We start from the raw sequence: 22,696 nt of genomic DNA, 5'->3' as shown, positions 1-22,696 counted from the left end.
TTAACTGACAAAATTACAAAATAAAATAAGAATGCTGATGATTTTCCCATTGCCAATTGCACTGATTCATCTCATCCTCAAACATGGAATCTACATCACGTTGGCTTGCAGTCGTGGGAAAAATATCACTGCCCTTTAATTTAAAATTTGAGCAAATTCCCTGTAAAGGAGTAGCCTCTTTTCTTTATGACACATGCCCATAGTTTTGCAGTTAATTGACACATGAGGAACTGTAGACTAGAGCCTACATTTTGTATTAATCAAAATAAAGATTTTGTATTAATCAAAATGTAGTGTAATCTTTTTCAGCATAAATATAATTTCTACATGAGGGGTGAAATAATCATGAAGTAATACAATAAATCATGCTCCGCGTCTCCGTCATTTTTTCACCCGCAACACTACATCTCCAGATTTGGTATAATCGGAATGTTATTGAGCTGTCATACATTTTCTGTAAGGGCGGGGGGCGCAACATATATGGTTCCACAGTTACAGTTTTTCTACAAACAGACATAATTACTAGAACCATAAGTGAAAATGGAAGTAGCTTTAGGTAAATATAAGATATCGAAAAGAATATTCGCGCTTTATCTGAAGTATGCCCCCTCCCCCCCACAAATTCCGCTATTGGTATGGTCCATTACTAGGCCTTGTAATTCAGGGAGTGTTTTTCTGTAGATAATAAGACAAACTTTTACTGTAGCTTGTGGTATATCCGTGACTTTAGCGATATAGTTGTCAACACTCATCTGAGAACGTTAACGTTATTTTCATACGTAAGATATTTACCCTTTGGATCATTCCCAAAGGAAAATATATAAGTTTGTAGAGTCCGTTTGTGGGTAACGATAGTTAACTGCAAGTGGTGTTCGAATTCTAGCTAGAGAGCTTATGATGCCTACGTTGCGGGACAGCACCATGTCCCACCCTGGCGAGAATCCTCACCAAGTCCGGGTAAAAGCCTACTACAAAGGGTAAGGTTTGTTATTTGTATTTTTTAATGGATGGCCATAGGCCTGGTTGTAGTTAGAGTCACTGTGCCGTAAATGAGAACTCGGAGATTGTTTATTTAGCTAGCTGACCAAGTTAGCAGTTTCACTATACTAGCTGTCTTCGCTAGCTAGCTAGCCATACCACTTCACTTGTTAGCCTACCAAGCTTTACGCTAGCTATCATAACACCACTGACTAAATGTTGATTTGCGCACTCTAAAGTATAAACTAAATCGATGTATGTTTTCTCTAAAACAAAAGTTAAGTTCCCCGATTAAAATAATAACTTTGCTGTAGCAGTTGACCAGACCCGTTCGCTTGCTAAGTTGTTTCGTCAGGTAGCTAGCTTAGAGGGTCTTGTCATGTTGTTAGCATAACTAACATTAGCTATCGCTACCTGTGTTGGCCGTGGACGCTGTTGGGATAGTGGATAAAGTTAGATAGGTCAGTCTAAAGTTATCTGTCTTGTCGGCTTGTTAACGAAGGTTGTTTAAGACAACGATAATGCATATGGCTGACTAAAACATAATAGTAACGAAGCCGCATTTGGTAAAGCTATGCAATGTTAGCAGGTTTGACACAGAAAGACATATCAATAATGTTTGACCATTAAAGTGGTTTACATTGTGAAGTACTTATCTAGGACTGTAAAGTGTTTAGTCATTAAACATTTAACGTCAGCTAGAAATCACGAAAGTGTTCTTTAGGTTAGCATAACATCTAACATCACCAGACCTGGAGAAATGTCATAGGTGTTGTGGTGGGGGTGAACATTTCCACAGGTCCATGTTTATATGTATAGATATGAAGTAAGGCGTATGAATAAGCGTTATGGTTGATTTTCGGTGGCTTATGTCATATCAAGCGCAGATTTCCCTCCGTTCCTACCTGTGCCTGAAAATCATTACAGCCTCTCGTTGGAAATAAGACTCTGACAGATGTCGATATCAATGTTACCAAGTATTGGAGGATGAGTTAAGTGTTGAAACACATTTGAATGGAATCGTGATGCTCCCAAATTTCAGGAACAATGGCCTAAGTTCTGTCAGGATTTTAATTTTGAAATGTCAATATAGAAGTCTTCCAGGTAATGTCTTCCACTGATGTTGTGTATGGTTTTCAGCATGTTTTTCACTAAGTTCAATTTTACCCCTTGTGATTCAATTACAGTACATTAGCTTTTTCGTTTTGTTGTGGTTAGTGAAGCATAGTGCACTAATTGCTTCTGTCTGGATAGATCATTTGGCTCGGTTAAAGTGATGCCTACTGTAGTGGAAGTAAAGCTCCTGGGGGAACTTTAAATGACTTGTGAAATGGAAATAGGTTGTACAAGAGGTGTAGTCACAGGATGATAGGGTGACGTGTGTGTGTGTGGTATCCAGTCCAGAACCTGAAAAGCTTGCAGTGCAACAACCTGGTGCCAGACAGACCAGTTGTTTCCCTCTTTCACTGCCAGTTTGCCTCACCCCACTGTATTGTCTTCAATGGGTTGCCAGGTGTTGCGCCAATCAAAACGTCAAGCTATTTATGTGATGACTTCAAGGAGAATTTGAACTATGTCTTAAGAAGCTAGATAAGTCAGCAGTTGGTTTTAGAGTGGTGGGGGCCTGTAAGTAGACACTGCCCATTTCCTTATCCCTGCATCAGCATCTTGATCAACTGTAGGCAAGCTTACGAAAGTATGCCTTGCTGTCTACACTCAGATCAGGATTTCCCATCGCCTTCTAGTCAAATAGAGTTATACCAGTGTTTCTCAAACTTTTTCAGACCAAGGACCACTTAGCTAATAAAAAAAAACTTGCGGACCACCTAACTAAATAGTATATCTCCGGAACAACAGGCCTCCTACCCAGACCTGGCGCCAGACAATTGTTAGCGGCACATGGTTTTCGTGGGTGGGCTCTCCTTTTTTACATACTGATAGGCTAGTTATATAGATATGACAAGCTCTAGGCAAAGCATCTGGAACCCTGCTCCATGCGTGACTTGGTTATGTTACAAACTATAGTTCGCTCACAGCCTCATGCTCCCATCACACACTCAGACACGCCAATGTATCACACAACACAACCAATAAACACAACGATGCGCATACCGACCACACCACCGCATTAATTCACTACCAACAGAAGGCTAGCCGACTGGCATTAATATAGCCATCCTAGTAGTCAACTTTTCATAATTAAGATTTGTAAATGATCTAACGTCACACAACACAGAATATAGTTATCATCTTGCTGTCTCCGCAGGGGGAGAAAAAAACGCTGTTTGAATGCAGCTCCGCGGCGTGATGATGCCAACTGCGGCTGAACCATCTCGCCGTTGCACCTTCTCCTACTGTCTGTGTCAGGGGCTTTCTCATTTAATTTTCTTTTCATTGTCCCTGTCTTAAGCCACCAATCCATGACCTTGTTAATAGATTAGGCAACTCTTTAATAGATTTGGCTACTACTGACTGTGTTCTCTTCGTTCTGAGTTGTATGTTAGAAATGTCGCAATAATTTACTTTTGGCCGTCGCGGACCATTACGGGGCACTGGCGGACCACCAGTGGTCCGCGGACCACACTTTGAGAACGACTGAGTTATACCAACAAAATCCCTGGCTGCACAGTGGTGAAGAGCTAATTCAGGTTTAATATCACGTTTTAGCTCAAATAGAAAGCAGAAATAGCCTAGACCTGAGGTTTTCACTCCTGTCCCGGTAGTGCATGGTGACTCAATGGCTAGGATGGCTAGATGTATTTGTCTTCATTAAAAAGGCAATGTGGTGAAGCAGTTTCAGAACCAGTGTCAGATAGTCATGTTGGGAAATCAGTGCTGACATTTGAGGAGTTGAAGCAATGACCGTAAAAAAAAAACCACATGGACACCATGGAGGCATGCACTTATGTTCTGAAGAAATGAAGCCAAAACTGGTCGTCCATATTGGCAAAATTGCAGCCAGAGTGTGCGCAGTGAGCGCTTTTTGAAGCCAGAGCATGCCCAGTAAACAGGACCATCAAGAACTGGCCATATTTGGTTAAATCTCTGCCATTTTTTTGTTCCGGCCAGTTGCTTTATCGTATGCTGTACATTTTTTTTTTTTTACTTTTAGCCATTGAGTTGAAGCAGGAAGGCAGATTTTATGATTTGCACTCATGATCATCACACTGTTTGTGCCCTTCCTATAAGAAAGAGACTAGTGAATTTGCATTTCTTTCTTGAATATTGCCTATTTTGGGATGTATGTTGTTCAGCTCTGTGAGAGGGACGTTTTTCAGTTCTCAGAGTAAGCACACGTCTGTATACGAAAATACTCCCATTTCCTAAAACATCCTGTGACCAAAAGCCTGGGTGTAGACTCAGTCTGAAACTATCAATTTGGGCCTGTGTGTTCATGGCTTTGAGTTTAGCAATGCCTTCTGCACAAGGAAATAATTTTCTTCCTACTTTGAGTCTCTCTCTCTCTCTCTTTTTTCTCTCTGTTTCTTCCGCCCTCCCTCTTTATCTGAGAGTAGCCTATTTCAGTCTGCACTTCACTGTGAGGTGCTTTAGGCCGCTCAAAGAGTGCAAGTGGAGTTATTCACTCTTTTCTACTCTCTCTCTTTCTCTCCCTCTCTCTCTCTCCCCTTTCCTTTGCTGCCTGTCTTTTAATAGTGGCTCTGTGCATGAATGCACATAGTGCTGGTTTTGTGACATGCTGTGGAGGCGTCTCACTCTATTTTTTCCCTCTTTCCTCTCTCTTTCCTTCTCTGCCATTGTAGCATTCTGTCTTTCTTAGTGAAAAGCCCCCCAAGCACAGCTAGGATGTATGTAATGTACAGAGTGGTTTAGTGCTAGAGCAAGCAGTGAGTTAGATATTCACTGCAGAGCACATCAGTTCAGACCTGGGAATCATTTTCGGAACATATACTCAAACTTGTGCATTAATTGTAGGGCTATGTCTGTGGTGTGTGAGTGAAAGGCAAATTCAGATGAGGTGTTTTTGCAGCCCACATCCAAAGATTTTAAAACTCTAACCTGTTTGGAACTGAAAAAATTGAATCTTCTAGGATTATTGTGCCTTTGTGGGTACAGTATCTAGGAAAGAGACAGTTGATGGAGACGCTTGTCTTTCTCACATCTAAGGGAGGTCATATCCCACTGCAGAGCAGTGCTGGCTCAGCGTCAGGGCAGCACAGAGCTGCATCTGAGGCAAGGTTCACCCAGGAGCCAGCGGACCCTTCTCCCCCAGCCTCACCCCCCTCCCCTTATTGCTGGGCCCAGCGAAGACGGGCCTTCTGCTCAGCAGATGGAGCCGACGAGGCTTTGGAGGCAGATTTAGACGTCAGGGGTCTTACACCCTCATACCTCCCTGCCTGTTTAATTTCTCTAGCCAGATTAATGGCGTTTCAGCCAGATTCCACACACCCAGTCTTTAAAAGGGCTTTGTGTTTGTGCGTAGGGTTCTGGGATCAGCCCGACACTCGTGTGATGCGAGGCTGAAGTCAGAGGCAGTCAGGGGCAGGCATGGTGTGATTTGAGAATGCGAGTGAGCCAGAGTGAGATAAGTAGCTGTGCGTTTGGTGTGACAACAGACCTAAGGAATGTACCAACCTAGTTAGTCAGCTTGGTAGTGAGTTTCTGTTAGTCATACCCCTTAAGGACTCTGAATTAAGAAGTCTCTGCCTGTCTTTGCTGTCAATTATTTTCCACACGTCCATGGATAGGCTACATTTTCTGCATTTTCTACCTGTGACGAGCATCACGTCTCATGCCACTTGTTAACTGTGTGTACCTTCAGATGTGTCAGAAAGAGGACGTTTTACTCAGCGGCCTCGCTCTCTCTCTCAGGCTCTGAGTAAACATTAACCCCTATTAGTGGACAGCTCCTTAACTGGTAGCATAATAGTAGCACTGCCAGGGTCGAGCGTACTCTTTGCAACAGGGCGGGGAAGTTGTATCCACATATCCTTGAAATTCCTCCTGTTGCATAGGATAATAATCAATTCCTCTCTGTCCAGTAGCACCTCTTATGAAAACAAACTCACCACAGAGATGCTTAATAGACATGCTGAATGAGGAGTGAGCACAGGGACTTGGTACCAACCTACAACATCTTCTCTGCAGCAGGTCTGTCCTCACCTGCAGGCGAGAATGTGTGACCTGAGTGGCAGAGACAGTGGCCCATGGCAGCCAAACAGTCACGCTGTAGCAGTTTGATCCTTGTGTCAGTTCTTCCTATCGCCGAGAGGGCTGAACTTGCCATGTTTGATTCACCCACTAATAAGGGAACATGAGTTTGGGTTAGACCGTCGTCAGTTTACGTACACACTGCTGGTGATGTGGGGGGGGCTGGTGTGTGAGTGTGTGTGGAGGAGGAAGCTGAGGCCCGGCAGCATCATCAAACCCTTGAGTGAGTGGAGGATGGAGAGACTCCCACGGCCATTAGTAATTAACAGCACCTGTTCTGGGAGATTGGGAGCCAGGGTGAGGTGCAGGCCTGAAGGGAGAGAGGGGGAGTATTCTTAGAGAGACGGATGATTTTTAGGCCAGCCAGATATACGCCTTCTGCTAGAACAGCATGTTTTTTTTTTTGTTTTTTTTTCTCATTATAAGTATTTTCACTCTGTTTAGCCTAGCCTGTATAATGCATCCTGTTTGTTGGTATGGGGTCTTCTTTTAATGCACAGTGGCAGTGACCTATGTATTAATACAGTAGATGCTGTGTTAATATTGTGCAAGGTGAAGTATCAGAAGGCTTGAAAGATTAGAAAGAGTAGGATTGTTGATACTGGTTGTCACAGCCAAGTCAACATATCCACTAATAAGAACTTGGCTGGTGACATGGCTGTCAGTTGGAAAGTTTCTCTTTGCTAAGACCATCACTTTGCTCAAACAACCTCTCCTCTGTTAAATGTTCCCTTCTGGTCATGCAAGACCGTTATGTTCCGGGGCTGCGGCTCAGTCTCGCCCAGAGCGTCTCCAGTGCCAGTGCTTGAATGGTTGTGGGTCAGAGATGCGGTGGAGAATCATTGTTGAGCAGGCTGATGGACGACAGGCTTTCCTTAGGTTCACCGACTTCCCCCAGCTCCTGTGGTTACAGTGTGTGTTTTGTATGTCTGTGTTAATAGCAGCATAATAAAAAAACTTTCTAAATGTCCTTTCTTGAACTCGTACTGAGACTGATAGGTTTTTAAAATGAAACATTTAAGTACAACTTTCAAGGTGTGTGTGTTTGTTTTTATGGTTCAGCCCTGTGCCTGACTGATGTGCTTTGTGTATGCAGGGATATCATGATCACACACTTCGAGCCCTCCATTTCCTACGAGGGGCTCAACAACGAGGTGCGAGACATGTGCACCATGGACAACGACGCGCTCTTCACAATGAAGTGGATCGACGAGGAAGGTTTGTTTGTTGTTGAATTTGTTGTTGTTGTTGTTGTTAGATACTCACTCTTTCCACCACCATCCACCACCAAATCCATCTTGAGAGTCTAAGGACAGTGCACCTCTGCAGTTTGGGAGGTTTATTCTTTATCCTACTTTCACAATCGCATGTGTGTGTTAGCTCCTTATATATACCTCCTGATTTAATCTTAATTCTAAAATTACTCAATGCCTGTGGTCTGGGTTTATTGGAGACAGAGGCATAAAAAGTAAAAACAAAAACAACAGGGAAATGCCTCCAGCAACGGCTGACCCTATGTGGATGAACAAGTCAGCTGTTCTCCTTTAGCTGGGCCAGGAGAAGGTGTGTCTAGCGCTTATAAGACTTCTCAAATGAGGCACGCTGGCCTCTTCCATTGGGGCTTTCATCCCCTCTGCCTCAGGCTTCCTCTGACCCCCACAACATCCTACTCCAACCAACCCCCCCTCCATGACCACGAGAGGGAGGCTGTCTGCCGTCTCCAAGCGTCACCCATCACATCCTCTCCCCCCCCCTCCCCCCATCAAGGTCATGACCTGTGTCCCCCCCCCCCCACAACAACCTCCCCTCACCCCCTGGCCTCACATGCGCTCTATACAGGGCCTGGTTTGTCATAACTTGGTGACTTATCTCTGACGGTGGTTTTTGTGTTGTGTGTGTGCTCTTGCAGGGGACCCGTGCACTGTGTCATCTCAGCTGGAGCTGGAGGAAGCCCTGCGTCTCTACGAGCTCAACAAAGACTCCGAGCTGATTATTCACGGTGAGGTGGGCTCAGGATGGGCCATCTTAGACATGGGGAATTAAATGGGGGAATGGGAGGGGAATGATGTTCCATGTAGAAGACTGGTGGATGTGTTATGCTTGGTGATTTTGGTCCCCCTTATATTTCAGTTATTCCTGTGAGAAATTTGTAAACATGTTGACATTGCCTCTGTTCTTTTTCTTTTTTTTTTCTCCTCTGTTCTTCTGTGCCATTGGTGAAAAAGTCTTAAACATAAACTGTTAGATTTTGGTGTTGGCATCTGGATACAGAGGCTGAAGCTTCTCTCTGCATTCCCCACTTTTGCAAAGAGATTCAGCATCATTTTTGGAAATATCTAATTAAGAACATGAGACAATAAGCATTACACTTAATCTGAGTGCTCTGCAACATCGTGTCATGGAATGATGAGAAGCCTTTTGAGTTACATGGGAAACCGTTAGCTGAAGCAGAAGTAGACTATGAAGTTGACAGGAAGACAGTTGGATTATATCGTGAACGCTTAAATCTTGGTCACGGCATATTTTGTGGAGCACAAACTAAATTGTCAGTCATGAAACAAATGTATGTAAAGTGGTGTTTTTTTTTCTCCTTCCAAATACCTCCAGGAGCAGGTCATTGGAAGACTTGTGTGTGGAGAATGTTGATGCCGTGTTCTTGTTGAGCCTGTATTAGTCACTCTTGCTCCGATCTTGAAAGGCAGAGTCTGTCTGGCACGACCGCACCTCACGTCTCTGTGAATAATGCAGCGTGTTTCACCAAATGTTTCACAGCAGACATGCATTCATACACACACAAGGCCAAACAACACTGCACAGCAGAACGAAATCCCAGTAATTAGGTCTCTCATCACCTGCACAGGATGGATTTTTCAGTCCCTCTCCCACAAAAAAAAATATTATTATGTCTCGCTCCCCCCTGTATCTTTCATGTTTTGTACTTCTCATGCCGGCAAAATCTTAGCTGGATGTTAAACGGAAAGAAAAGAAACCTTACACCTGTTTATGTAAGACATTGGTTATTTTTTGCTGCTCTCATGCAAACACAAATACCATTCTAAATTGAATTACATTTTATACATATATTTCTCTTGCTCCCACACATGCATCAGTTTCTTCCTGCCCGCAATCTGCAATCAGAATGAGTCCTGCGCCACACTCTTCTGCACTGGCTTCAGCAAGTACTCCTGCAGGAGTGGAGGCTTTTACTCCAAAGACAAAGCCGAAGTACTAGTCGTTTTACCTCCTGAAGATGCTGCTTTTTGTGTGTAACTCGCAGAGGTTTAGTGTAAACATGTACAATCACAGTTGTGAAACGTCTAAACTAAAAACAAAAGCACCTTGGTAAAGACACTGTTCGTTTAGCCTGATCATTCTCTCAGTTTTTCTATACTGTTAAGATCTGCAGGAAATAGCCTGGAATGAGCTTCCTGTTGATGGTTAGTGCTTTGATAGTCCAACACATTCCGTGTGGATTTGATTTGTTGCCATTTAGATCTGCATCATTAGCTTCCTTCCCTGCATGCATCTGGCTTTGAGCTAGCTTCCCTCACGTCAGCCAATCAAGGTGTGAGTGTAAGTGATGGATGGTGAGGGGTGAAGAGGCTAACGCGACCGAGTCCTGTGTGGAGAGCTCCCCCAGTAATTAAGAGAGTGATGAAGTGAGCTGACGTGTGAGGAGAGATCCCCCTTCAATTATTGACAACAGCAGGCCGTGCGCCCTAACCACACACACACACACACACACACACACTCAGTCACTCACTCACTCACTCACACACACACAAGTACACGCACATGCATGTCTATAAGTGAGTCTGTGAGCTGCGCATGTTTGTGAGAGTGATGCTTTGAAGCACATCTGAAGGTTTGTTCTGTCTGTTGTCTTTCTCGCTCTGCAGTGTTTCCCTGTATTCCTGAGAAGCCTGGCATGCCTTGCCCTGGAGAAGACAGTAAGTGTTCTCCCCATACTCCACCCTCCCCCACCACCTCCCCTCTCGCCTCTGAGACTGATGCAATAGTAGGCCTGCAATAGTGAGGCTGGAGATGCAGGCTGCTGCGGAGAGCCCAGCCCAGTAAATGGAGCCATAATGGCTGGATGATTGTTTCTGAGTGCCTTGCTAGTGGTGAGGCTTATTGGGGCTGGATTGGGTGTTTATGTGCGCATTGGTCTTTGCTACTCGGAGAGTGACCTGCCTTGTCCCTCCCTTCCATCAGAGTCCATATACCGGCGTGGGGCCCGCCGCTGGAGGAAGCTCTACTATGCCAACGGACACGCCTTCCAGGCCAAACGCTTCAATCGGGTCAGGAACCACACTTGCACGCACGCACACACACACACTCCTCCTACTACATCCGATACCACTTTCACTGCTAATCAATTATGTAAAACCGGACAGTTTAGAGCAATTAGAAGTAAAAAACCTTTTGTTAAAGTGGGTACTTGAACATTGATTGTGTTTAGAGTAATTACAAGGGCTCATCAAATATTTATTTGGCTCTGGGATTTGAAGTGGCGTAGGTGTGTGTGTGCACGTATGTGTGCACGCGTTTGTCCACGTCTCTTTCAGTGTTCGTGTGTGTGTGTGCGCCCTTGTGCCAGTGGACTGACTGGATGTTTGTCTCTCTCTGTGGGCAGCGGGCACACTGCGCCATCTGCACAGACCGCATCTGGGGCCTGGGCCGACAGGGCTACAAGTGTGTCAACTGCAAGCTACTGGTCCACAAGAAGTGCCACAAGATGGTGACGGTGGAGTGCGGCAGGCAGATGATCCAGGTGAGCTCAGCCTAAATGCTCATGATGAGGTTACATTAATAACAGCCATGAATAAGGACAAGACAGAACAGAAAGCTTGAAAGCCTTACTTCCTGAAGAAGCTGTATCTGTAGCTGTACAGACTAGGACTGCAACAACTAATCGACAAAAATATACTATATAATATAAAATAGAGAACAACTAATGTAATAGTTGATTAGTTAGCTATGTCATTAAGCACATTGTTGCATGCATTAACTAGTTTAATCAGCATAGAAAGAAAGGTTCTTTCTAGATCTATGGAGTAGGCTATAGTGAGTACATCTGTGTGCTAGATCTATGGAGTAGGCTATAGTGAGTACATCTGTGTGCTAGATCTATGGAGTAGGCTATAGAGTGAGTACATCTGTGTGCTAGATCTATGGAGTAGGCTATAGTGAGTACATCTCTGTGCTAGATCTATGGAGTAGGCTATAGAGTGAGTACATCTCTGTGCTAGATCTATGGAGTAGGCTATAGAGTGAGTACATCTGTGTCACCCTTCTCTAGGAGCCCATCATGCCTCCAATGGATCAGGTCTCAGCCCCCTCAGACCATCCCAAACCAGGTATGTGCCTGCCCTTCGTTGCTGATGCCGCACACACACACACACACACACACACACACACACACACACACACACACACACACACACACACACACACATACATACAAACACACACACTCTAATACACAGGCTCTGGCTGTTCCTTGTAGTGTAGGTCAGGCTTGATCTGACTGTCTGGCTCCTGCTTGCTCCTTGTCTTTGTAAACCACAAACCACCACCGCACACCATTCATTGGAGGAAAGAAAGAATAGTAGCTCTCACCAGCCATACTGGACTGGAGTGCTGCAGCCCTGCAGACTGGTGTGGAAACACGCCCAGCATTCATGCACAGGACCAGCAATCATTTTCTTACATCAGTAGTCCTAGTTGTCTGACAGTCATTCAGGTTTTAATTGATTTCCTTGATTTATTTAACCTGGTTGCTCCTGAAGCAACCGTTTAAAGATGGGATGTTAAGTGGCTGTCTTGAGAGAGCTGTAATTACAGGAATGTTTCATGTTAACAAGCTATCAGTCTCAGTATGAGTTCAAGAACAGAGATTGGAACAGAGATTAGAGGCTTCAAGTTTTCAATCATGTTGCTGTTGACACACACACACACACACACACACAAGCATACGGTCAGCACAGGAGTGTCCATCTATTGACATGAATCAGCAGCGCACCAGACCAGACACTAGAACAGGAGGTGACTGAGAGAGAGAAGCATTTTGGGAAGCCAAGAAATGACTCACTGCTGTCTGTCCTCCTTCTAGTCCATCCACACAAATACTCCAACGAAAGCCTGAATCATGACGGGGAGGAGAAAGAGGTGAGCATGGTCAGATCAGCACTTCCATTCCACACTCTGTCACCATTAGCTATAGACCTGACGCCATCCCTGTTCATGACGTATTATTCACAGAGGACTGTATTGAGTGTAGATGTGGTCAGATGTCATTTGTTGTGCCCACCGTCACTCCTGTCTAAAATGAATGTGTTTGTGGATGGTTGTTACAAACAAGAGAATCGGACGCCTGCATCTGGCTGTTTTAGGTGGCTGTGAGCATGTACCCGAAGCCCAGTTTGACGCTGCACGTCTGTGGCCTGCTGTGGGCTTGTTTCACACTGTCACAGGGACACATGTCATCCATTGTCTTCCTGTAGCTTGACTGGTAAAGCACGGTACTAACAGCACCAAGGTCATGGGCTCGATACGCAGGGAGCACAAATACTGATTGAAAAATCTGCGCAGTGCTTGAAGTCACATCGGCAAAAAGTGTCTGCTAAATGTGATCATCAAAAGTCATGCATGTGTGTGTGCACTCAAGTAGAACAGCCTCTTTGGAAGTGGTTGGGTGGGGGTTAGGGCTCTGCCATTAGGTGAGAGGAAGGGGGGCAGGTGGGAGGGTCCAGTGACAGACAAGCTCCTTCTAGGATAATTGATTTCCTTTCCTGGGTGCTAATGAAGTAGGACAGGCCTGCTGGGGCCGTCTGTGGCATCCACGCATGATAAACGTGCCCGCTCAGTGGGTGCTGCACAGCAGCTGGGTGGGGGCCCCCAAGATGCTGAGGTTTCTCTCCAGGGGAGAGGGGGGGATGGGGGGGCGGCAGGTGGAAGAGGAGGCAGGCAGGGAGGGAGGAGAGTGTAAAGGGTAAAGCATTGGGGGTTATGGCGATATGGGATCACAGCAGTGTACGGGGGTATGAATGCTGAACATCTGCATTATGTTGTTGATGCTGTTAATGCATGCAAAAAAGAAAAAAAAAGACTCAAGGGACGAAGGTCTGATGCAGATTAGAGTACTAGTGTCGTTAGAGGCTTAGAGGCAGCTTGCTGAGTTTCCATTACACAGTTATGAATGTATATGTGGATAAGCACAGTAGTCACTGAAGAATAAGGATGCTGTTTAGTCTTGCTTAGTCAAAATGTACATTAAATGAGGAGAGTGTGGAACAGAAGCAGTCGCTGACACCTCTCCCCTCTCCCCGTGCCTTTGTGGTGTGGCAGGCAATGAGCAGGGATGCGGGGAAGAGCACGTCCAGTCTGGGTCTGATAGACTTTGACCTGCTGCGCGTGATTGGTCGGGGCAGCTACGCCAAAGTGCTGCTAGTGCGGCTAAAGAAGACGGAACGCATATACGCCATGAAGGTGGTGAAGAAGGAGCTGGTCAACGACGATGAGGTGAGACTCGGGTGCCCCCAGCCTTTATGTGCAGACACGTACAGCACAGACATGCAGACATATCTTACGGGAGGATGCACATACACAAGCACACGCATTCTGATACACTTTTTGAGAAACACCCATCAAGCACAGTAAAGCAAACTAAACCAAAAGCATACATTCTTAAGCATGCCAGGTTTACAGAATAGGTGAACGTGCGAACACACGCACACACACACACACACACACACACACACACACACACACACACACACATGCATTCACAGTGTTGTGTTTTGATGACTTGTATGTTTGTCACGTTTCATACCTTTTGAAATTGACTCAAATGTTTTATGATTTTAAAGCAAAACTCTGTGCTGTCCTCAAATCCAAAGACAACCTGCACAACTGGCCTCTGACAACTCTATGTGTTCTTCTGAGGCAGACGTGACCCATTTTTTAAACAAAGGGCTGGAATGATGGCTAAAACACAACTCTGGACTTGTATTTCATTATATACATTGACCTAATCAGGATACTGTATTTAGTATATCATCACAGTATTTGGGGTTCCCTTTTACTGAAAAGGTCAGGAAAGTCCCAGACACTAAGCCATTATGTATCATCAGTTATATGAAACATAGACAGATTTTTTTGTAAATGACTTCGGTTATTTTGTGACATTGTGTTTTGTATTGTTTTGTGTTTAGGGGGCTTGTATTGGTTTTTTGGGGGGTTTGCCTCACCAACAGAGAGACAGGGAAGAACAGGAGTATTGTGTATTATCTGAAAGACCTTTCCTTAGACAGTGCAATGAACTTGACAGAACTTGAGGTGCCAGGGGATGTGAGCCCCTCCTATTGATCCTCAGCATGTAGACTGATTGATGGATGGACAGAGGCAGGTCAGCACCTGCCTGCTTGTGTGGTGAAGCCGGCCAGAGACCAATGCAACCAAGTCTAATGCTAGTGTGCACATTACTGATCATCTGTGATTCAACTGGGACATTTGTTTTTTAAATGTATTATTATGTTGACAGTAATTAGTCTTTAGTGCTCACATGAATGTCGTCCTCCTGACTGTGTTTTTCTGTGTGTGTTCCTCCCTGGCTGCTACTCCAGGACATTGACTGGGTCCAGACAGAGAAGCATGTCTTTGAACAGGCCTCCAACCACCCCTTTCTCGTGGGACTGCATTCTTGTTTCCAGACGGAGAGCAGGTCTGTATAACACTTTCAGACAGACACACTATCGTTTCTGAGGAGACCAGGAACCCGTTTACCCGGTGTGGCCATTAAATAACGAGATTGTTATTACGAGTATGTGCGAGTTCTACGAGTTTTATTCACTTCAGTTCATTTCAGTTTCAGTTTATTCATTAGTCTCATTATTTAATAGCCACACATTGTATTGTTAGCTCACATAGTTTGCAAACCATGTAAAATGTGCATGTCAAAACATATTAATATATGGGCCTACATTCCCTACATCCTGTCGTGTCTATAAATGCCTATGTCCTGTTAAAGAAATGTTATAGCATAGTAATTGACTTCAAAGTAATAGGAGTAGCTACAGCTATTCCTGTTTTACACAAGGAATGCAGCAGTGTGGATTCTCGCCACTGATCTAATGTGGTGCCGTGCGTTTGCTAGGCTCTTCTTCGTGATTGAGTACGTGAACGGCGGTGACCTGATGTTCCACATGCAGCGGCAGCGCAAACTCCCTGAGGAGCACGCCAGGTGAGTGTGCTCGCGTGTCGCCAGAAACCCCACCCCCAGCCCGTCGGGCACGGGCACACCCCCCTCTGTGATGGATGAACCTGTCCTTGCATCCTCCGTGCTCATTGTACACAACTGCCCTGTGCTCACGTAATGATCTCGGCACCCTTGGCATCCCCCGCTGTGCTCAGCAGAATTTTAGAGGTGGACTAGCTAAAATGTTTTTTTTTTACTTTCATAGGCGCACTCTTTGGAGAGCAGATAGAGGATACCATGTAAAAAAAAAAAAAAATTATGCGTGAAATGTACGGAAATGTATGCGTGAGTAATGTGAAATAATAGGAATGTGTTCTTGTGTAGTGCACTAAATGTAAATGCACCTGCGGTTTGTGTTTTGGGTAATTTATGTGACGTTGGAGTTGCATCCGTGTGTGTGTGTGGCCAGTGCTTTTTGACTGTTGGATGTTGTGGACTAAAATATCATGAAACCCTCCCCCCCCCGCCCGGACAGATTTTACTCAGCAGAAATCAGCCTGGCCTTAAATTACCTCCACGAGCGTGGCATCATCTACAGAGACCTGAAACTTGACAACGTGCTGCTAGAGTCTGAGGGACACATCAAACTCACTGACTACGGCATGTGCAAGGTTGGTGTGGGTGTGGATTCGGATGCATAGAACAGGAACTGAGATTTGGGTTTTGCCTTTAAACTATGTTTCTGCGGAAGGTGGGTGTGGGTGGTTTGGTAAACGTGTGAACGGTGCATATAGTGGTTGACACTGGAAAACCTGTAGCTTTTTTTTGTTGTTGCTGCTTGTTCCTTGTGTGAGTCACCCTTCATAAACTTTCGACTGAAGGATGACCTCTCTAGTGACTCACTGGTGATGGGTAGTTCCCTTTGCCACTTTAAAGAAAACATTAAACGTACAGAGTTTCCAGGGACCACAAATAAAGTTAGAATCCAGGACACATTTGATGTCCGAAATGTACTGCTTTGCACTAGTTTTTTTACCGTATTAAGTAATGTACCAAAAGTCATGAAACCCAACTGACATTTTGTTAAATACTTGCTGATATATTTCAGACATGAACATCAATAGATAAGTAAATAAAGAAATTAAGACTTTATGAGCAAGGCATGACATTATTCTGTCAGCAGCCTCATGGACAAGGCAATATGACAGTGGATGTTTGCTGTGTCACTAATGACTAATCTCACAAATTGATTTTATTATTACAGGAGGGGTTGAGGCCAGGAGACACGACCAGCACCTTCTGTGGGACCCCCAACTACATCGCCCCTGAAATCTTAAGGGGAGAAGACTACGGTAAACACATACACATACACACACACGCTTCTGATTAGCATCTAGGGCATGACGTTGGGCATGAATGTTCATTGTTCACATTCAGGTTCTTCGATCAATTTTAGAGAAGGACAGACCAGCCAGTGTGATGTCCAAAGGACCTGTTCATTAGCAGCATTGTCACAGATTGTGTAACTTTGCATGTCATGAGTGTCTGAAATAATATATTTTTGTTGTGTGTTGCTTGTGTTTACACAGGCTTCAGTGTAGACTGGTGGGCTCTTGGAGTTCTCATGTTTGAAATGATGGCTGGAAGGTCACCTTTTGATATTGTGGGCAGCTCGGACAACCCCGATCAAAACACAGAAGACTATCTTTTCCAAGGTAGCACATCCTCCTAAATTACCTCTGTCTACCACAGTTTAATCGTCTGTCACTTTTACTTCTTGATTTTCCCGTGGCTGTGTGATGCTGTAGCTTATCCCCTCTGCCTTCTGCATTTGTCCAGTTATATTGGAGAAACAGATCCGTATCCCTCGCTCGTTATCGGTCAAGGCGGCCAGCGTCCTAAAAGGCTTCCTGAACAAGGTAGGCAGGAGTGAGGCACGGGCTCTCAGTTGGTGCTCGGTTGTCTGACAAAAAGCCCTTTAGGAATCATGCGACGGTCACCCCAACCATCCTGTTTTCTGTCTCGCCTCAGGATCCCAAGGAGCGCCTAGGCTGCCACCCTCAGACGGGCTTTGCTGACATCATGGGCCACCCCTTCTTCAGAAACGTGGACTGGGACCTTGTGAGTCGAAGTTATCATGCTACTGACACAGTGGCTTCATAATGTAGGTTAATAGATTCTGCTAGTGTGAAATGGCGGTGATGACCAAAAACTGGGCCACAGACCTGTGCTAAACTACTATGCTCAGGAATGACACACACCATACCTTTCTTCACAGTGATATTTAGTGTCCAATACATAGCTCTAAACAAGGTGAAAGTCAAAGGAAAGTGCATCAGCTTGCAGTGGTTGTCTCCACCCTGGATATCTGCATGAGACTGGAACATTATCGCTCTCCCCAGCCAGCCTAAACAGCTTGTTCTGTGGGATTGAGAGAGAGAGAGAGACCGCAGAGGATTGCTGTGACCTTTTATCCCTGTTTGGTCTGGGAGAGCGGCAGGAGGGAGGGAGGGAGGGAGGGAAGTGGCGGTCAGACTGTCTGTCTGGTTGGGTCAGATTACACTTTCCTCTTAGACAGCTGGAGTGCACTTCCCTAGCCCGCCTGCAGGGGGAGTAAGCTCTGATCTCATTGAGTAGTCTGCTCACTTCACACAAAATGGTGTAGCAAAGGACTGATGTAGTAATATAGGTTAGATTATGCGTGTTATTGATGAATATCCTCATTGTCTAGACGCTTTTCTGGTGTATTAGTTAGTGATGTGTTATAATGGAACACTACATTTAATATCGCAAGTACTATTTAAAGGAAAACTGGCTGGTTGAAACCATTATTATAGAAATGATACTATTACATTACAGTTATTACAGTTATATTATCAGAACTATATTGGTCAGTTATCTGATTCCTTTTTGAAACGTGAACTCTTTCTCATTTCAGATGGAGCAGAAACAAGTAGTGCCACCATTTAAGCCCAACATTTCTGGCGAGTTCGGACTGGATAACTTTGATGTCCAGTTCACCAATGAGCCCATTCAGCTAACTCCAGATGATGAGTAAGTGCCCTCACTAATCACCATAGACATTCGTGACTGATTTGTGACTTTACAAATACGGTTGGTTATATAAAGACATAGTCATATTTGATGCTTTTCTTATGTTGTTAATTTGTTTTTCTTTCTCAGTGACGCTGTAAAGAAAATTGACCAGTCTGAGTTTGAGGGCTTCGAGTATATCAACCCTCTCCTGATGTCGGCCGAAGAGTGCGTGTGAGCGCCTGTAAACGCCGCTCTCGGCTGCCCGGTTGCCTTTCGTTCAACACTGCATGGTTAAATGTGCACCGACATACCTGCGAACACGCGTACAAACACTAAACCAAACAAAACCCAGATGATCTTCATCCTACTGCTGACGGAGCCGCTGTGTGCTCCAAGACGCTAATTGCCAAACCAATCTCACTCTGCCATTTATAACCACTAGTCCTTAAGTCTACTCTTTGTTTTTTTTTGTTTTTGTCTGTCTCTTAATTATTTTTGTATCATGTAAAGCCGCACTGATATCAGCGTATTTATCGGTGCCATCTCTCAAGGGCCGTCTGTGGGCTAAAGGTCAGTGGTGACGAGGGGTAGACAGGAGGAAGCACAGTTGTCTCTTCCCCGGCTCCCGTACCGCTGGTGTGATGACGAAGATTTTATGTGTACATATCTGTAAGAAAGCGAGTGAACATATAGTGAAGTTGGCAGGGCCCTTTAAATAAAATACTAAGAGTAACACTGTTCATGAGGGGCATGTTTTGAACACTCTTAATTACCTCTTCTACAACCACGACTGCTTCGCGCAGGGGGGAAATGCAAAAAAAACAACAACACTAGCCTTTGTTTACGCTTAACCTTCTCTGTCATTTTCTTTTTGTCCCCTCCCTCAGCCTATTTAATGAGAGAGCGGTATGGAAAAATGTACAAAGTGTTTTTATAAAGCCAGGCTTCCTGTCCGTGCCAGAGAGAGGGGGAGCCCCTGTATGGTCTGTTAGCAGATGTAGTGAAGACAGGGGGGGCCACTTCTGAGCCCAGCCACCTGGTGGGAGGGAAGTACATTAAAAGCCCAGGAACATTAACAATAATGTAAATACTGACAAACTGTGAATGGAGAGATTTTTCTGAAAAGAAAGGGGAGGGGAGGAAAGAGGAGTGTGCTGTGATGCAGGCCCCCACCCCCACCCCTAAACTATGACAGAAAAAGACCATCCATGCAACGTTACCTTTTACACAGGACCAAAAAAAGAAAATATCTAATGCTAGGAAAGAACAGGACGTCCTTGGTGGTACTCTTGGTAGATGTAAACTGTAGAACGTTGTGCCGTTTCAAGATTAATCATAGAGATCCTTGAAAATTTTTTTTTTAATATTTTAATTCTTTGTATTGCCTTTCTGATATTGTTTTTTTTGGTTGCTCTGTTCTTTCTATGTTTTATTTTTGTATGATCACCACTATTGGTCTATTGATATTTTTTTTTATTTTTTTTGTCATTGTTCCTTTAAATTACTGTTAAATAACTGAAGAAAAGAAAGCTATTGAAGATGTTTGTTCTCGACACAACACCCATGTCAGATGTGCGCTTTCTTCTGGGACATCTCTTGCCCCGACCCCCGACCTATACACACACCCTTCCTCACACACCCTTTCCAACACCCTTCTCTCACACTGATCCCCACCCCTCTCTGTTACACTCACCTGACACGATGCTTTGGATTTGTTGTTTTTGTTTTTAAACAACCTATATGTTTTTTTTTATTTTTTTTTTTATCTAAATGATAATGAGCTGACCTTACAATTTCAGCAGGCCTTTAAAAGATCAATGACCAAACACTGGTAGACGTACCGATCTGTGGAGACGCTCACATGCACACACAAATACACACTCCCTCCCTCATTCCACGCCGGGCTGGCGTTCACACGCCTGTATATGCTCACGCTGGTTCCCCAGTGCGACGGACTCATTGGCACCCTTGTGTTAGAAATGATTCGATTATTCAGAGCCCTTCTGACATTCCTGGAGTGATTGGTGCACCAGCCAGCAACTGTGGGCATAAAACAAAGTATTAGGAGAGGATGGTGGTAATACACAAAACTCACAAATGCCATTTGCTTTTTTTTTTCATTTGTCTGTCTTCAGGTGAAGCACTCTGTGAAAAGCACATTACTGACTTTAAAACTTTATGAATTTATTTTACCTATCAAGATTTAGTTGAAGCATTTAAGTGAAAAATCCTGTTCAATCATGGGAAAGAGTTTGTGCAAAAATGGTTGAGAGCTAAAGGTTACTGAAAACTTTGTGTTGAGATGATGTCTACAGATGACTACGCCACCACTTCAATGTCCTATTTTGTTATTCAGTGAAATGTCTGTCTGAAGCAGAAATGATATTCAAAATAAAAAAGAAGACTACTTCTCGTCTTGTGTTCATTATTAAAACATAATAAAAAAAACAATATATTTGGATTTATTACAGCCATATATGGCACAAAAAAGGGTTCTTGTCTGCTGAAGATTTAAAATGACCTCATATTACTTTACACTGTTCCTTTTCCCTTTCCATTTCACTAATGATCCCATTGGACTGTGAGTGCTGGTCTCCATGCCAACCATGCATGTTTTGTTTTGTTAGCCGGTGTAAGTGTTCCAGTCTTCTGCTGGGGTCCTGTAGAGAATCAGCCTAGACTAAACAAAAGGAACTGGCATTCATGTCTCCGTGTAACTTTAGACCCATGAGCCTTTGGGAAGCTGGCTCTCGTAAAGGCACTTGAAGCTCCCAGCCAGACGGTCCTGTTGAAATACATGAGGAGCTGTTTATGCCTAAAGGCTGTCTTGAGAAATCTACTTCCAAGCTGTGCAGGTATAGAAAGGCTCAGAATTGAGGTAAAATGGGGCAAAAAAGAACATTTTAAATGCCACTCCACTTGTAACCCCAATATTATTGACTAGTGTCAAGATTGTCCAATACTCCTGCCAACAGTGGGGCCAGTTCCATTGAGAAAAGCCAAAGAAGAGAAAGGAAAGGCTTGTAACACAATGCTGCAGCTCGTAATTAAATTCCCTGCCTGCGTTTACAGCTCAACTCTATGGTTACCAGATGGTGGAGGGCTCTCTTGGCTTGTTAAGGACCCCTATCCGCCATCTACCGTGAAATATACCCTAGGCCACTACACTAACTCACCTTGGATGACTTTGACCGAGAACTGTATTGTGGCCATTCTGTGATAATTAGTGCTGGAAGTGGCTGTACGTCAGGCTGCGTCTCCCTTGTTGGGTGTGTGGCATTGCTGAATTGTCACTGATCTCAGAGAAGCAAGAGTCTTCCTGGTTCCAAGCCACTGCAGAGACAATGTGCCCTCTGAAGAGCCAGGAATCACCTTGTATTATTAATGATGTGTAAAAAAGGCAGGTTACTTGAAAAGATACCTGTTGTAAATTGGCCATATTTTTTGCTTTTCAGTGTCTATGGTTCATGTATGGTACAGATTTTAAGCAAATATGGTGTAATGGAGATAGTGTTGAACATGGTAAGAATAGAGATAGATCTTGTTTAAAATGTTCATTCATCTCTTCATTTTGCCCTTTCACCACAATTGTATTCTGTGCTGTGTGGACAGTAAGTCAGTGATTAACCATGGGTGGAGCCAAAATGATACATACTGTAGACACCATATTGATAGTGAAGTAAACTATTGGCATTGTGTTCTGTCTGTAGTAAATGGTTTAGACAACTGAATGAAAGCCTGAAGAAGGAAATATTATAGGAGCCAACAGGGCTATGACAATGATGCAATAAGTGTACATTTGTCTTGTCTGGTGATATATCTCTAAAGATTTCCTTGCAAGCCCCAACCCTCAGGGGACTGTTTAGTGCCTGATCTGACAGGCAGTAATAGAGTCAGGCCCCAGACCAACAGCTCATCTCATTGATGTTTATATCCAATCCCCCATACACTACTCACTTTCACTCCTGACCGCTAGGTATAACAACTCAGAGGGCAAGCTTTTAATTAGCATTGGACAAAGGATTACCCCACCTGATGGAGATAATTTCCAAACACTGTTAATGACTTAAGAATATAATAATCAAGTGCCTTGTATTATTAATTCCTTGTATGAATCATGTGCTTATGAAAACAGAAACATGGCTTTTCTGTGTTTCTGCGTGTGTGTAACTTAGAATATTAGGTGCCACTTAGTCTGCATATGTACAAGAGCATGTTTAGACCAGAGGTGATAAGAAGGTTCGAACTGTGCTTCTTCCGACCTTGCAAAACTTCCATCCTTGCCTCGGACGTGAGAAATCCACCACGTGGTTA

The 22,696-nt window shown here is 44.2% G+C and overlaps 1 protein-coding gene across 1 annotated transcript; it reads left to right on the top strand.

Moving 5' to 3' along the window:
- Positions 1 to 631: 631 nt before the first annotated feature.
- On the top strand, positions 632 to 20,791 carry prkci (protein kinase C, iota). Its single transcript, XM_012815366.3, has 18 exons — positions 632 to 977; positions 7,244 to 7,365; positions 8,057 to 8,146; positions 10,047 to 10,097; positions 10,363 to 10,448; positions 10,784 to 10,921; positions 11,450 to 11,507; positions 12,263 to 12,318; positions 13,498 to 13,671; positions 14,775 to 14,872; positions 15,305 to 15,391; positions 15,882 to 16,017; positions 16,611 to 16,698; positions 16,936 to 17,061; positions 17,186 to 17,265; positions 17,378 to 17,467; positions 18,285 to 18,400; positions 18,530 to 20,791. The coding sequence occupies exons 1-18, from the start codon at positions 895 to 897 to the stop codon at positions 18,615 to 18,617; spliced, it is 1,767 nt and encodes a 588-aa protein (XP_012670820.1). The 5' UTR covers positions 632 to 894; the 3' UTR covers positions 18,618 to 20,791.
- The last annotated feature ends 1,905 nt before the right edge of the window (positions 20,792 to 22,696 follow it).

This window comes from Clupea harengus, chromosome 22, assembly GCF_900700415.2.
Source record: "Clupea harengus chromosome 22, Ch_v2.0.2, whole genome shotgun sequence".
NCBI lineage: Eukaryota > Metazoa > Chordata > Actinopteri > Clupeiformes > Clupeidae > Clupea > Clupea harengus.
This window is presented reverse-complemented; position numbering and strand designations above follow the sequence as displayed.